The sequence below is a fragment of the Malania oleifera genome, chromosome 4, assembly GCF_029873635.1.
Source record: "Malania oleifera isolate guangnan ecotype guangnan chromosome 4, ASM2987363v1, whole genome shotgun sequence".
NCBI classification, from domain to species: domain Eukaryota; kingdom Viridiplantae; phylum Streptophyta; class Magnoliopsida; order Santalales; family Ximeniaceae; genus Malania; species Malania oleifera.
In genome coordinates, this window is record NC_080420.1 from 102,842,620 (window position 1) to 102,859,334 (window position 16,715).

At 34.6% G+C, this 16,715-nt stretch overlaps 1 protein-coding gene across 3 annotated transcripts; it reads right to left on the bottom strand.

The window, feature by feature from the left end:
* Window positions 1–10,123: 10,123 nt before the first annotated feature.
* Window positions 10,124–13,210, bottom strand: LOC131154247 (probable WRKY transcription factor 74). Of its 3 annotated transcripts, none has more exons than XM_058106899.1 (4): window positions 12,741–13,210; window positions 11,794–12,632; window positions 11,586–11,711; window positions 10,124–10,655 (listed from the first exon to the last, which is right to left on the bottom strand). In XM_058106899.1, the coding sequence occupies exons 2-4, from the start codon at window positions 12,594–12,596 to the stop codon at window positions 10,508–10,510; spliced, it is 1,077 nt and encodes a 358-aa protein (XP_057962882.1). In that variant the 5' UTR covers window positions 12,597–12,632; window positions 12,741–13,210; the 3' UTR covers window positions 10,124–10,507. The 3 variants fall into 3 exon arrangements, with proteins under 3 accessions (XP_057962882.1, XP_057962883.1, XP_057962881.1); XM_058106900.1 differs by having other exon boundaries at window positions 12,937–13,203; XM_058106898.1 differs by having other exon boundaries at window positions 11,794–13,210.
* Window positions 13,211–16,715: the final 3,505 nt, after the last annotated feature.

Sequence of the window (16,715 nt, forward strand, 5' to 3'; positions counted from 1 at the left end):
TTATTTGTTGAGCATTTATAGCAATCCTGGAGGGGAATGCTAAAGTATGGTACCAAACATTGAAACCCAGTTCAATTGGGTCTTTCTCTGAGATAGAGCGGGAGTTTGTGGGGGCATTTCATCAGTAGCCAAAAAATGGTGAAGACTTCGACCCACCTTATGAGCCTTGTTCAAGGAGAAAGGGGAACATTGAAAAAATTTATGCGTCATTTCTTCAACGTGGCCTTAGAAATCAGAAATTTAAATCATGGAGCAACAATAGTCACTTTGACAATAGCTCTCCAACCTAGAGACTTTTTAAATTCCTTAGGGAAAACACCCCTAATTAACATGGGAGAGCTAATGACATGAACTAAAATATATCAACTTGGAAGATGTCATCACCATAAGAAGGAATAGGATAGAGTTGAAAAAGAAAAATTCAAGGGACGCAGATGAAACAGTCAAAGGAGGTAAGAAACAAAAAGGTGATAAGTAGTTTAGTTATTTTAAAGATGTGGGATTCATCCCTAAATTTCACTCCTACACCCCCTTGAATGTCTCTCGAACCCATGTGCCGATGCATATAAAGGAGAAAAGCTAGGTAACATAGCCTGAACCCATGCAGACCCTACCATATGAAAGAAACACATCTAAGTTTTGTGAATTCCATAAAGATCATGGGCATAATACAGAGGAATGCATCCACCTAAAAGTTCATAAAAAAGAATGATCATAGGAGAAAAGCACACAATCAAAAAAAATCAAAAAATTCTCAAGAAGGGGAACATGTCATTAGTGAAATCTCTATGATATTTGGAGGGCTTGCTAGTGGAGGTGACAATGGTGGAGCAAGGAAGAGGTATGCTATACAAATCTTCTTGACAGATAACCACACACCAACTCAAAAAAAAAAAACTTCGAAAATATGAAGTTATTACCATTATAAAGAGGACATGAAAGGGGTTCAACAACCACATGATGATGCTCTAGTGGTATATTTGCTCATTGTTAATTGTCTAGTAACGAGAATTTTGATAGATAACGAGACTTCAACAGATATAATATTTTGGTCAATTATGCAAGATATGAAGATAGCAGTTGAGCATTTGGACCCAATCATGATGCCTTTGGTAGATTTTAGAGGAGACGCGGTCCACTTTTTAGGAACCATCACCCTTCCCCTAGCAAACCTTTGAAGATATTAGTGGACTTCATAGCTAAAAAAACCTTTGACGATATTGAAAAAAATAGAGGAGTGAACATCACATGTGGATGGATCTTCTAATAATGCGAGAGGACGCGCAAGACTAATTCTCAAGGTACTTAATGGAAACGAAGTAAAACATGCCTTGATGTTGGAATTTACTGTAACCAATAATGACGCAGAATACGAAGCCTTGTTAGCAAGGCTATAACTTTGATCAACATCCCTGGGGGCAAAGAAATTACAAGTGATGATGACTCACAACCAGTGGTAGAGTAGGTAAAAGCTTATTTTGAAGCTTAAGAACCAAAAAATGTTAAGGTACTTAGCCAAAGTACAAGAATATGCAAAAGCACTCTCAGAGTTCAACATTAAACATATCCCCAAGGTGGAGAACACAAAGGTTGACGCTTTGTCAAGGTTAGCCTTCGCCTCAAAACCATATTGGGAGAAAGTAATATACTTGGACGGATAGGAAAACCTACTTATGAAGAAGTTACCATAGCAACTATGGTTGAAGGAGAAAGTTGGAAGACTCCAATTTTAAAACACCTTAGAGATGGGTGTTTACCAGAAGATAGGAAAGAGTCATTGAAGCTTAGGAGAAAGAAATCTAGATACACAACAATAGATGAAGAGCTATAGCACCGATCTTTTATGTTACCATACCTACATATTCTGGGTGAAAGTGAAGCATGGTTTTTTTGTGAAAGAGATCTATGAAAAAATTTGTGGGAACCACTTAGGTGGAAGGGTGCTAGCATATAAGGCTTTAAATAGTGGTATTATTGTCCCATCATGAGAAGAAATGCTTTGGTTTTAATAAAGCGATGTGATGGATGCCAGACGTGTGCCAACATATCTCACTTACTAGCTAGTGTTCTCTCTCTATTGGCTAGCACATGTCTTTTTACCCTATAGGGGGTTGACATATTGGCGCCATTACCTCAAGCCATGGTGCAAAGAATATTTTTAGTGGTCACTATAGATTACTTCACTAAACGGTTTGAAGCTGAGGCCCTATCCCATATCACAAAGATAAATACCATTAAATTTCTTTGGTCCTCAATCATATGTCGATATAGGATACATCATAGTGACAGATCATGGGAATCAATTTGATAACCATTGCTTCAAAACTTTCTATTCTGATTTAGGCAAAACCTAGCGTTTTGCATCAATGGCATACCCGTAGAGAAATGGATAGGTGGAAAACATGAATTGCACAATCTTGCATGGACTTAAAAAGCGTCTCAAGTCGACACAAGGCAGGTGGATAAAGGAGCTCCCTTTGATACTTTGAGCATATTGCACCATTCGCAGAACAACCATTGGAGAAACCCCTTTTCTAATAGGCTTTGGATCAGAAGCAGTGATTCCAATAGCAATAAGAAGTCCTTCATAGCAAAGACAACATTTCAATGTAGAAGAAAATGATGAAAAATTGATAACAGAGTTAGATTTGATAGAGGAAAAATAAGATCAAACCCAAATTAGGATGATTACGTACCAGTAGAAAGTGGCTAAGTATTGTAACTCTTGAGTGAAGTATCAAGTATTCAAGCTTGGAGATTTGGTCCTACGGAAGGCACGAGTAAGCCCAAGAGAACTAGGACTTAACAAGTTCAAGCCAAATTGGGAAGGATCGCATCAGGTAGCAGTAGAAATCAAGCCAATGACTTATAAATTAAAGGATTTAGAAGGGAGGGAGATTCATAATGCATGGTGTTCTAAGATTATGAAGAAACATTATCAATAATTGTATATTCAACAAATAATAAAAAAAAGAATCTAATAAATGCAATCATTTGAAAAAAAAAAAAAAAAACCCATCTAATAAGCAACACTCATGAGGCCCAAAATGCCCATTTGATAAACACTTGGGCATCAAAGTAATATCCCGGAGTACACCCAAGATCCTGCAAGCCATTTTTCTCTCATTCTTTGTAGATGATCAAAGTCATGGTTGATCCAAATTCTCTCAAACAAATTTTGGAAGCAACGTACAAATTTATACTTATATTTATTATAATATATATTTTTCATGTGTAATTAATATTATTTGCAATCAAATCAAGCTTAATCAAGTGAAGTTTGATTTTAAGAACTTGTAACCAAGTCACGTTCAACAATTTTAACATTAATCAAATTTAAAATTGAATTTTGAATAAAAATAATCAAATTGAGTTGAATTTGAATATCTTATTATGTTTATTCTACTCAAATCAAATACATGCCTAATTGTAACAATTAGATCTTATAGTTTCACCTTTTAGCTTTTGGATTATCTAGGGTGGATCTATTTAGGCTAAGATGGCCAACTGCCTCTGTCTCATCACATTGGGTCTCATCCCCTTCAAGGTTCCTATAAGCCATCCATATTCTACTCTCTCACGCCTCTTGATTACAACAAAAAAATAATAAACTACATAATAAAAGTTTCTTTTACTTATTTAGACTTTACGCCTTACTATCTTAATTGTAATTAAGTCACTAAAATATAAGTTTGTCAATTTACAACTTACTATAGAACTAAACTTGATTATACTAGTTCTAATCAAATTCTAACTGGTCTACATAGGTTGATGAGTCAAATTCATTTGCAAGCTTAATATAGTTTTTGTAGTTTTATTATTTTACCATTGTATAAGTGATCGTATATTATATATTAATATTGTATCTTAATTAAGTTTAAGATCTTATAATTGAATCAAGTTCGAGTTCAATAATTTTGAGGTCAAAGTTCAAATTGATTTTTGAGTTAAAAATGATCAAACTGAGTTTAGTTCGAGTATCTCTCACTATGTCAGTTTGACTCAACTCAAATACATGCCTACTTGCAACAACTTAATCCTTATAATTTTCATTTTAGTTCAGATGAGATCTTCAAGCAAGGACTTGAAGTAACATGAGAAATGAAATTTCAAGCATTAGAATGGTACAATTAGCCCTTCAAGGCATGACGTGCGATTTAGTAAAATTGAAGGACTTTAATGCAATACTAGTAAAATCGAAGGACCCGCGATGTAATTTATTGAAAGAAAAAAAATGGAAAAAGAAAGAAATGAAAAAGAATACCACCTTGCAAAATTCTATCCCAAAGAAAAGACTTGACAATACAAAGAAAAACATATAAAAAGGTTAGTATTAATGATCAGTCCATGCCATGCAGATATAGAGGTATCATATCATTTAAAATTTGTCCAGCTTTTAAGAAACAATGACACTGAATATGAAACATTGTTAGCAAGGCTACGACTTTGATCAACATCCCTAGGGGCAAAGAAATTACAAGTGATGATGACTCACAACTGGTGGTAGAGTAGGTAAAAGGTGATTTTGAAGCTAGAGAACCAAAAAAAGTTAAGGTACTTAGCCAAAGTACAAGAATATGCAAAAGCACTCTCCAAGTTCAACGTTAAACATATCCCTAGGGTGGAGAACACAAAGATTGACGCTCTGTCAAGACTAGCCTTCGCCTCAAAACCGTATTGGGAGAAAGTAATTTACTTGGAGGGATAGGAAAACCTACTTATGGAGAAGTTACCATAGCAACTATGGTTGAAGGAGAAAGTTTGAAGACTCCAATTTTAAAACATCTTAGAGATGGGTGTTTACCAGAAGATAGGAAAGAGTCATTGAAGATTAGGAGAAAGGTATCTAGATACACAGCAATAGATGAAGAGTTATAGCGCCAATATTTTATGTTACCATACCTACATTTTTTGGATAAAAGTGAAGCATGGTTTTTCATGAAAGAGATCCATGAAAAAATTTGTGGGAACCACATAAGAGGAAGGGTGCTAGCATATAAGGCTTTAAATAGTGGTATTATCGTCCCATCATGAGAAAAGATGCTTTGGTTTTAGTAAAGCGATGCGATGGATGCCAGAGGTGTGCCAACATACCTCACTTACTAGCTAGTGTTCTCTCTTTATTGGCTAGCACATGTCTTTTTACCCAATAAGGGGGTTGACATATTGGATCCTTTACCTCAAGCCATGGTGCAAAGAAAATTTTTAATGGTCACTATAGATTACTTCACTAAATGGGTTGAAGCTGAGGCCCTATCCCATATCACAAAGAGAAATACCATTAAATCTCTATGGTCCTCAATCATAGGTCGATATAGGATACATTGTAGTGGCAGATCATGGGAATCAATTTGATAACCATTGCTTCAAAACTTTCTATTCTGATTTAGGCAAAACCTTGCGTTTTGCATCAATGGCATACCCATAGAGCAATGGATAGTGGAAAACATGAATTGCACAATCTTGCATGGACTTAAAAAGCGTCTCAAGTCGACTCAAGGCAGGTGGATAAAGAAGCTCCTTTTGATACTTTGAGCATAGTGCACCACTCGTAGAACAACCATTGGAGAAACCCCTTTTCTAATAGCCTTTGGATCATAAGCTGTGATTCCAATAGTAATAAGAATTCCTTCATAGCAAAGACAACATTTCAATGTAGTAGAAAATAATGAAAAATTGAGAACAGAGTTAGAGGAAAAATAAGATCAAACTCAAATTAGGATGATTACGTACCAGCGGAAAGTGGCTAAGTATTGTAACTCTTGAGTGAAGTCTCGAGTATTCAAGCTTGGAGATTTGGTCCTGCGGAAGGCATGAGTAAGCCCAAGAGAATTAGGACTTAGCAAGCTCAAGCCAAAAGTGGGAAGGATCATATCAGGTAGCAGTCAAAATCAAGCCAATGACTTATAAATTAAAGGATTTAGAAGGGAGGGAGATTCATAATGCATGGTGTTCTAAAGAAACATTGTCAATAATTGTATATTCAACAAATAATAAAAAAAGAATCTAATAAATGCAATCATTTGAAAAAAAAAGAAAAGAAAAAGAGCCCATCTAATAAGCAACACTCATGAGGCCCAAGATGCCCATTTGATGAACACCTGGGCATCAGAGTGATATTCTGGAATACACCCTAAATCCTGCAAGCCATTTTTCTCTCATTCTTTGTAGATGATCGAAGTCATGGTTGATCCAAATTCTCTCGAACAAATTTTGGAAGCAACGTACAAATTTATACTTATATTCATTATAATATATATTTTTCATGTGTAATTAATATTATTTGCAATCAAATCAAGCTTAATCAAGTGAAGTTTGATTTTAAGAACTTGTAACCAAGTCACCTTCAACAATTCTAACGTTAATCAAATTTAAAATTGAATTTTGAATAAAAATAATCAAATTGAGTTGAATTTGAATATCTTATTATATTTATTCTACTCAAATCAAATACATGCCTAATTGTAACAATTAGATCTTATAGTTTCACCTTTTAGCTTTTGGATTATTAGGGTGGATCTATTTAGGCTAAGATGACCAACTACCTCTGTCTCATCACATTGGGTCTCATCCCCTTCAAGGTTCCTATAAGCCATCCATATTCTACTCTCTCACGCCTCTTGATTACAACAAAAAATAATAAACTACATAATAAAAGTTTCTTTTACTTACTTAGACCCTCTTAATTGTAATTAAGTCACTAAAATATAAGTTTTTGTCAACTCGATTATACTAGTTATAATCAAATTCTAACTGGTCTACATAGGTTGACGAGTCAAAATCATTTGCAAGCTTAATATAGTTTTTGTAGTTTTATTATTTTTACATTGTATAAGTGATCGTATATTATATATTAATATTATATTTTATATATTTCATACATGTAACTAATACTATTTTGTAATTAAAACAATCTTAATTAAGTTTAAGATCTTGTAACTGAATCAAGTTCGAGTTCAATAATTTTGAGGCCAACGTTCAAATTGATTTTTGAGTTAAAAATGATCAAATTAAGTTTAGTTCGAGTATCTCTCACTATGTCAGTTTGACTCAACTCAAAATACATGCCTACTTGCAACTACTTGATCCTTATAATTTTCATTTTAGTTCAAGCAAGGACTTGAAGTAACATGAGAAATGAAATTTCAAGCATTAGGATGGTACAATTGGCCCTTCAAGGCATGACATGTGATTTAGTAAAATTGAAGGACTTTAATGCAATACTAGTAAAATCAAAGGACCCGCGATGTAATTTATTGAAAGAAAAGAAAAAGAATACCACCTTGCAAAATTCTATCCAAAAGAAAAGACTTGACAATACAAAGCAAAACATAAAAAAAGGTTAGTATTGATGATCAGTCCATGCCATGCAGATATAAAGGTATCTTATCATTTGAAAGTTGTCCAGCTTTTAAGAAACAATCCCACCTAGGCTTGGCCAACTTGGGGAGAAGAGGACTCTAGGAAGTAGGAAGAATTAAATTCCTTAAGACTTTGAAACTGCAAGAATATGCTGCAGGCTGCAAATGGAGGGGCTTAGGAATATGTTGTTGGCAATTGTCAAGCTTTGCTCACCTCTGCTTCTCTTCATTTTCATGCACAGTTCCCACTGGATGGCACATTTCTCCCTTCAAATTATTTGCTTTCTCAGAGAAGCCTGAGATGTGGCATGGCATAATACATAACATTTTGGTTTATATCATTATGCAAAAATATTTTAAGGTTCTTATGTGAGATTGTAAGTGTTTTAGATTTTTTTTATATGGACTATATATTTGTGACCAAAAGTTAGGACATCAAGACAATTTTGTTGATAGTATAGTAGGGATTTTCAAACAAAAAAAAAAAATCTGGCAAAAGTAGACGACTGAGAAACTCATCGACAACTCATGAACTATATATTTATACCATATATATGCATATATGAGTTTAAGCAAAAGTTACTCGTATAAAATGAGTCAAATCCAAATCTAATTGGACCAAATAGTGAGTAAACAAATTAGGATTGGTAAGTCATATATTATTTTGGGAAAAAAAATATATGGATTAATTTGTCAATTCTAGATGCAATAAAATCAACAAAATTATATGTCGCGATAAATAATAGTTCAAATAAATTGTAGAGCCTGACCTATGAGTTATGGGATAACTATTGTCCTAAATGTGGTATTACCTCCCTATATGCATGCATTGGCAAGAGTCATCTCCAAGATAAAACCTAGGTTCACTCATTCTCATTCCATAGATACATTGGCAAAGTGATGAGGTGAACATGCAAATCAATGGCCAAATATAAATAATGTACAATAGAAAATCAATAATGTATAAAAATAAGAGAGGAGATGATATTGTGCATACGTTCTCTATGTGACTCTATGTCCTTACATAAAGATATAAACACTTTTTCATCAATGGAAACATATTTTGGAAGACATCTATTATTAATAGATATCTCCAGTAGGAAAAAAACAGAAAAAAAAGAAAGAAAAAGATAACCCTTAAATAATACGCATTAGAATGGGAAAATTTTCAATAATATATATGCTAAAATTTTGTACTAGGGAGTTTTTTTCTTTTTTCTTTTTCTTCTTTTTCAATATTTAGATTGAAAGGTGTTTTTGTTTTTATGTTTTTCTTTAATGTTGAAGAGAAATTGGAAACAAAAACCTAGAGCCTCCTAACATATTACAAATGTCCGAAAATTAGAGGTGGAGTCCTAAGGGGGAAGTCCAGCGGAGGCTAAATAAGCTCAGAATTATTATTTCAAGTAGATGAACAAAGGAGGAGCAAAGGTAGTGCTGCCATATAGCCTAATAAGCTAATGGTAGGACCTGTGGGGGCGTGTTTGGGGCAACATGCAAAACCGATTCTCGTGAGTTTTTATTTCAAACAAATAAGTCATTTTCATAAGTCATTCCAAACATCTTCCAATTGTCCCATTTGTCAAGAGAAAGTATATTTTATGTCATGCGCAGCACCACAAAGCAGTATGAAGTTTGGTACTTGGTAGCTAAGTGGAGAGTGATGACACACACACCAAATCCAGAATCTATTCTTCCTCAAGACCATCATAAAATGTCATAATGTCTTATGACGTTGATTCAAGTTTTCCCACTATTTGCGCACAATTGTTGGCATCAATCCCCCTATTGGCATAGTGGGTATGCCTATGAGCATGAAAAAACATATTGCTCCAATCCCCAAATCCCAATATTGAGTTCCAAATGGAATGACATAAACATTCCCACCCAAAGGAGACGGCTCAGAATAATATAATCCAAAATACATTCTTCTTCATCACGGCTGTATTTGACTTCTGTATGACAGGGCTTAGTGCTATCACCACCACCCACCACCTCCAACACCTTCACCACCATCCCAACAAAACAGAAAGAAAAAACAAAAGCATAGAACCCAGGAGAAGAAAAGCATGAGTTACAGGAATTCTCTAAATGGGATTCGTGTATCCATCCTCATTCCTCAATTTTATGTGGGAGGGTATGAATTCTATTGATACCCAAGGAGACAGACAAAAATGAAAACGAAAAACAAAAAACAGAAACAAGAAACACATGGAGGAAGAAATGACAGGAAAAGGAGAGCATGAGGTATAGAAGAAACTCAATGGGAATCATGTATACTCAATCTTAACATGAATTCTGCTGAGATCCAAGGGGAGGCATTGTTTGGAATGTTGGAAAAGAAGCAAATGGTGCTGAGTTTGATTTGATCCTTCTTTAGGCTTTACAACTCATCTTGCACTAAGACAATGCCACAAAGTGTACACATCATCTATTATTGAACTCTAAAATTCCCACACAATCCCTTATGCTACTTATTCTGTTACTTTCCAGAAAAGAATTATGATAAAACATAAAAAGTAGACCCATACAGATGTAATATCAGTTGCAAAAGGTCTGGTAATGATCAAGTCACAACTAAAGCCTTTTCTTTCCTTCATTCTTTTTCTTTTTTTTGGTTTTTTTTGGAGCAACAAAAGCCAAGATCATATTCTCACATAATATCCAATACCCATGAGGCTGCAGCTAATATAGTGTTGCAGTCTAATTTAATTTAATTTTTTTAATAAGACAACATCACATTGCCCAAGACACCCACAAGATCATTAAAGTCTAGGAGGCCATGCTATAGATGTCAAAGTACCAAAAATTAAATAAAAACTTAGAAAAAATAAAATTACAAAAAGATTTAAAAAACAAAAACATAATTTAGGTTTTCAAGGAAGAACGGAGATACAATTTTTAACCCTTTTCTATATAAGAGCTATTTTGACTGGCTCTACAATCAAACCTGCCCAACCCAAAAAACTACAAGATTGAAAAAAACCTATTCACTTTACCCAGATCTGCTCCAATCTTTAATTCCAGGTTTGATCCATATATTATATACAGGAGCCATTCACAACCGCAGAACCAGGCTTGGTTGCATCCGAACAGTAGGCAGGTGGACTTTTGAAGTCATGTCAAATGAAGATTCTTGTGAAGTCCTAAGTGTGGGCAGATTGTGATGAGAGTAACCTAGAATGGTTATGCTCACCTTCATAGGTGACAATAAGCATCGAAGGGTCTTCCAAGCATCTCTCAACATGCTTTCTCGCTGGGCAGCCTCTCATGCTGCTACATTTATAATATCCCCTGCATTGGTGCAAAAAGCCTAATTAGAAAATTGAATAAATGAAAATATAGAGTAACAAATCTGAAAAGCAATGACTGATCAAGTTCTCGAGGACAGCATTCCAATTGTCCTAGAAGGACAAAAGGTGTTGCTCTATTTATCAAGAGCTGCAGCTAAACCTATTCTTATAGAGAAGCAGTTGCTTTTCTTGGGGAAAATGCTTAATCTGCGATGGAATTTAAAGATGTTTAAAATTGAATAATGACAACGATTAGAAACATGATCAGCAATAGCATCAAATGAAATTATGAAACAGTGTCCAAATATTCAAAATGCTGCACTGCACCAAGTTTTTTAAGTTCAATCACAAAACAATTGGTCAACTCAAAACCTGATCAGAATGCAATGAAATCATAGAACTTTGTAGAAATATTCAAGAAGTTGCACAAAGAGTTGAGGTTGTAGGAGCAGCCAAAAAAAAAAAGGAAAAAGTTAAGACTTCATATTTAATAGAATTCAAGAAAATTCAAAACCTCCAATCGTCCTCAAATCAGATTTTAGAACCCCATGCTTCCACTGAGCACAAACCCCAGCTTGGAATTCTGGTTAATGACACTCCACTCTATAACTTTAATGGAAGCAACAAGGTTTATACCCAGTTAACAACTAAACGCATATGGTTTAAGCATATTTAGGAAACATCTAACAGACAAGCTTTCCTTTTCTCACTTGGCAATTCCACCAAAGGCTGGAATTAAATACAATTGCAATAAATAATTTCAGCAAGATCAGAACAAAGGCACGCTATCATCAAAAAGGAAAAAAGACGTACAGTAATTTGTTTCATTTTAAACCATAGTAAAAGTACACAGAATTGATGATAATCATCAAACCTAGTTCAGAGAAACCATTGGTGTACCTTCCAGCAGTAGAACATAAAGAAGACATACCTAGGATGCGGTGAACCCTTGATTGGCTTCTGCCCGTACTTCCTCCATGAATATTCATCTGGAGGAATATCTGCAACCTTGTTACTGATAGCAGGCACCTTGATAGACCTCTTCACCCTCGATTTCCTAACAAACAAAAGCAAAGATGGTTAATTAGAACAAACGAAGAAAACCCAATTGAGTAAAGAATCAATGGGTCAAATCTGACCTCCTCTTTGAACAGTGGCATTTACCACTGGTAGCACATTTCACACTTCCATCTTCTCCTCTAACAGAGCATCTTCTCCTTTGCTGGTGCGAATCGGACGGCTGCGGAACCCCGATCAAACGGAAAGAATTTCCATCCAGGTTAGCCACACTACCATCCATGCTCAGAGAAGATAGAAATGATCTAGTGGATGACATGGTGGGTGTGCAACTAGAACCATCGAACTTTATGTTTATGCCGCTGTTACTTCTAGAATACATCATATCAGCCTGAAATTTCATCTGCTGCTGCTGCTGAAACTGGAGGCTCGGTATGTGCTGCTGATGGTGGTGGTGGTGGTGGTGCTGTTGGTGGAGAAATTGATAGTGTGGCGATGGCTTTTGCTGGACAATTTGAACAGGATGTTTGGCAGATGAGCCAATATCTAATGCTGGGGTTTCAAGGAACGTGTTTTGGGTAATTTGCAGAGACCTCTTAGCCTTTGAGTCTGCTTCAGGATTTGAGATTTCAAGGAAGTTAGGAGGGAGTAACTGGAGAGGCTTGGGTGAGGAATTTGTTTTAGAGTTGGGGTAGTCTAGAAAGATGTTTTGGGGCAAAGATGAACTTAACTTATTCAGTTTTCTCACTCTTGCATGACCAGAACTATTATCTAAAAGAGAAACAACCCTTTTGAACTTGCACACAGCCTCCCCTGTTTCCACCATCAGAGTCCTATACTGAACCAAGTCATGAGGATGACACAGGCGATTAAGAACTCTATGGCAACTCTCCACAGCAACCTTGTTAGCTTCTTCAACCTCCATACTGGGCAACAACACCCGACTTCCCAAGCAAGAACCCTAGAAACCCAGATGCAGAAACATAACAAAAAATCACGAACTGTCCCTGGAAAGTTAAAAAAAAAAAAAAAAATCTAAAAACTCATTTCCAGAGAAGCTAGTACTAACACCCAGATGGGTATATCTTCAACTACCAAAACTTTTTTCAATTCATCCGAGGCTTTTTGAAGCACAAAATCTGCAGTGTGAGCTCAAGGGATAAGACCGAAATCAAAAACACCCAGATGGAAATTAGCCATGAATTGGCCAATTCCGTGCAAAAAGTGGGAAAAACCTGACGCAAAAGCAACAAGGAAAATGCAACCTTTCTTGGGGTTTGAGCAGTGTAACCCTAAATTACCCATTGGTCTGCAATTTGAAGGTGTGAAAGAGAAGACCTGCTCTCTCTTTTGGACTTAAATGACCCAAAAGAAAACAAAGTCTCTCTTTTAATTATATAAAACAATTATATGTATAAATTAATAACAAATCTCCGATGCAACTTTGCGTGAGAGAGAGAGAGAGGGGGAGAGAGAGAGAAGGGGAGAGAGAGAGCTGAGAACCCTGTTGCAAAGACCGGAGAGAGCTGAGAGGGAAACACAGAAACGAAACAGACGTCTCTGTCAAAGATCCGAAGGTGGGTCCCACCAGAGACCTCGTTATTCCCTCTTTTTTTTTTTTCAACTTTTCTTTGTTTTCTTTCAATTTCTCCCTCCCTACCTCGCAGCAATTCAACAAACCCCTCTCCCACCCTTCGATCTAAAGTGGGACCCCCAGGTCCACCGAACCAGCGGCACACGATCGTCACGGCCGTCACAGCCCCGTCGCGCTGCTTTTCAATTTTGCCGTTTAAATCTGCTCATTTCGTTTCATCAAAACACGACCGGAGGCAGTGGGGTCCACAAGTCCACTCTGGACCGGGGGAATCCCAAGTAGCCGTTACGAAGATCGACGGCCGAGGCGAAGACACGTGGAACAGTCCATTGGTGGGTGTACACATTTCCCGAGATTGCTGACCGGGCAGGCTTTGTTGGCGTGTTGAACATTGAATGGCAGTAGTAAAATTGTGGTGATGTGTACGTAGGTGGGGCCCACGGTGTCAGAATACAGTTGACCTGACACAGATTCTCTCTGCCCTTTCCATTTTTCTACTCCTTTTCTCTCCCTCGCTGTCTTACTTGGAAAATACGGGAGTAGCGCGGAAGGTGATTGGCTGGTTTTTCTCCATCTCTTTGAATTCTGTCCTTGAAAAATAAAAGCCAACATTGGAAATCAATACCTTTTCTTTTTCTTTCATCTAAAAGAAATTGAAATTCACCAAATGGGTTTTATGCACTAGCGTTCCCTTTTTACTTTCAACAGCAGAAAGGAAACGTAGTATCCTTGTTACTACACACAACAATTTACATATATAATCATAGACTATTTGAATATTACAATTACCATTTGCAAGTAAAATAATAATTTATTATTCGTGTAAAGAGAGTAAAATACTAGACTACTTACCTTGATCAATTAATAAAATATACGATTGATCAATAAAGCATTTAAAGGTTCGTAACACCATCTTTTCTTAAATATATTATATTATTTGCGTAAACGTAAATATGTCTGCACTTTCGAACATCTACTTTTAACAGTCTCTTTCATTTCATTTTATCATTTATGTAAGTGTAGACCTAAAATAACTTATGAGAAGATAGTAAGAATTTAATATCCTTAAATTTGTCAAAATAAATTATCCGTGATCGCATAAATTGACAAAAAATGATTCGTATAACTGACCAAACCTAGTGGAACTTAATGTTTGGTTTTGTTGGATTTATATATAATTATTCTGCATTTTTTATTTAAAATAAATAATCAATTATCAAAAGTTATTTTATAAATAAATGGCGATAAAAAACCTTATATTTGTCACAATAACATTGATTCATAATATTGAAAAGTCTAACCTTAACAACCTTACTTCTTTGAATGTATGGTATGACCTATTAGTCTCATAATGTGAAGTTTGTATTAATATTTTATGGTCTAAAAGTTAGATATTTAAAACAATTTAGATCTTGAAAAATACTTTTGTCAGAATCCTTAAAATAAGTCTTATACTAAGAATTTGATCCTAGCCCATCCCCACTCTTAAGCGTTTATAATTTATACACAATTGAAAAAATCTAAATAATCAAGGGTAACGTAAAAAATAATTCATGAATTCATAAAGGGAGTGTGGTTATCTCATCTAATAAAAATACACCAAAAAATGAGTATTTTCAAATTATATATGGGTTCTATCACGTGACTGTCATTTTTTGAAATGTTTTAATTAGATGAAATGATCTGATGGAAGAATTATGTCGATAGAGAAACTTAATTTTTTTTTTATTTCAAAGATCTTTGACCTTCGGCGGAAATTTAAAAAATTAAAATATATGTTGTGATTTTCCTTCTTCATTAAGAATCCTTTAGAAAAAGAGTCTTAATTGCTAGCACATACCTTAATAATTGCTGTCATTATTGCTTCAAAAAAAGGTCTTATTAAATGTAATAAAAATTGTGAAGACATTAAATGCATTAAATGCAAAAGCATCTACAAAACAACTGGAAAATATTTTTCTTCTAAAAAAACTAATATTTGACCTTTTTTCTTTTTCTTAAATAGGAATACACATGAATTTTATTATTAGAATCTATTAAATGCAAAAATATTTTTAAAACGACTCCCCAGAAAATATTTCATCTAACAATTAACATCTATTAAATATTAATAAATGATCTTTCTGCATAAGAACATAGATGAGGAGAATGTGTTATTTTCACAATTAGAATGTTAATCAGTTATTAAAACCTACATTATAAAACCCAATTATACACATACATATACATACACACACCTACCTATATATATATATATATATATATATATATATATATATATATTAGGTCATGAAGGCTAGTCATGAAGGCTAGTTTCACAAAAAGTAAATGTGATCTTATGATGCCTAAACTTAAAATTGAACCGAAATTAATTCTCATATTTACCCTAAATTTTGTAAATTCAAGTTAATTCTTGAATAAATCATAGAACCAACGTGAATTCACTTAGAATTGTCTTAAATTTATAGACTCTATTGTTAGGGGTTACACGTTTTACGACTCAAACGTGTATTAGAACCTAGATGATCCTACAACTTTTTTAAATTTTAATTTATAAAATTATTTGCAGTTTATACAATTATTTGTAATTTTTACATATTTTTGTTAGCACCAGAAAGAGTCCATAGGTATGTTTGATACACATGAGCGAGCACCAACTTGACCCAAAAGTTTAAACCTATTGGATATTGAGTCCAGTCATGTATATAAACATCTATCATTTACTCACTTTTTCCAATGTGGGACAAACTTACAAGTGGAATTATCAACAATCTCTCTCTCTCTCTCTCTCTCTCTCTCCCCCCCCCCCAACTTGTGAGTTCTAATTGCTCCTCCTTGAACGGAAGTCATCTTTTCCCTCATGGGACTAATTCTCCAACAGTTTGCTCAAGTTGGCCTTACCACTGCGTCTTACGTGTTTGGATTGTATTCCAAGTGAGTTTCCAAACTAATTCTACCTTCCACGTCTTAACCCTATTTGGATCCATCTTATTTTATTTAATGTAATGAAAATATTTTATTTAATGTAATAAAAATTGTTAGGGCTATGAAGACATTAAATGCATTAAATGCAAAAGCATCTACAAAACAACTTGAAAATATTTTTCTTCTAAAAAAACTAATATTTGACCCCTTTTTTTTTCTTAAATAGGGATACACATGGAATTTATTATTATAATCTATTAAATACAAAAAAAAAAAAAAATTAAAACGACTCCACAAGAAATATTTCATCTAATAATTAACATCCAATAAAAATTAATAAATGATCTTTCTGCATAAGAACATGAATGAGGAGAATGTGTTATTTTCACAATTTGAAAGTCAAGCAAAAATTAAAACCTACATTATAAAACCCAGTTACACACACACACACACACACATACATATATATATATATATATATATATATATATAATATATGGTCATGAAGGCTAGTTTTACAAAAAA

Coding starts and splice junctions, on each gene's coding strand:
- LOC131154247 (XM_058106899.1), bottom strand. CDS start 12,596: ATGGAGGTTGAAGAAGCTAACAAGGTTGCTGTGGAGAGTTGCCATAGA. Junction 11,712..11,793: donor TGCCACTGTTCAAAGAGGAG/GTCAGATTTGAC, acceptor TTTGTTTGTTAG/GAAATCGAGGGTGAAGAGGT. Junction 10,656..11,585: donor AAGGGTTCACCGCATCCTAG/GTATGTCTTCTT, acceptor GCACCAATGCAG/GGGATATTATAAATGTAGCA.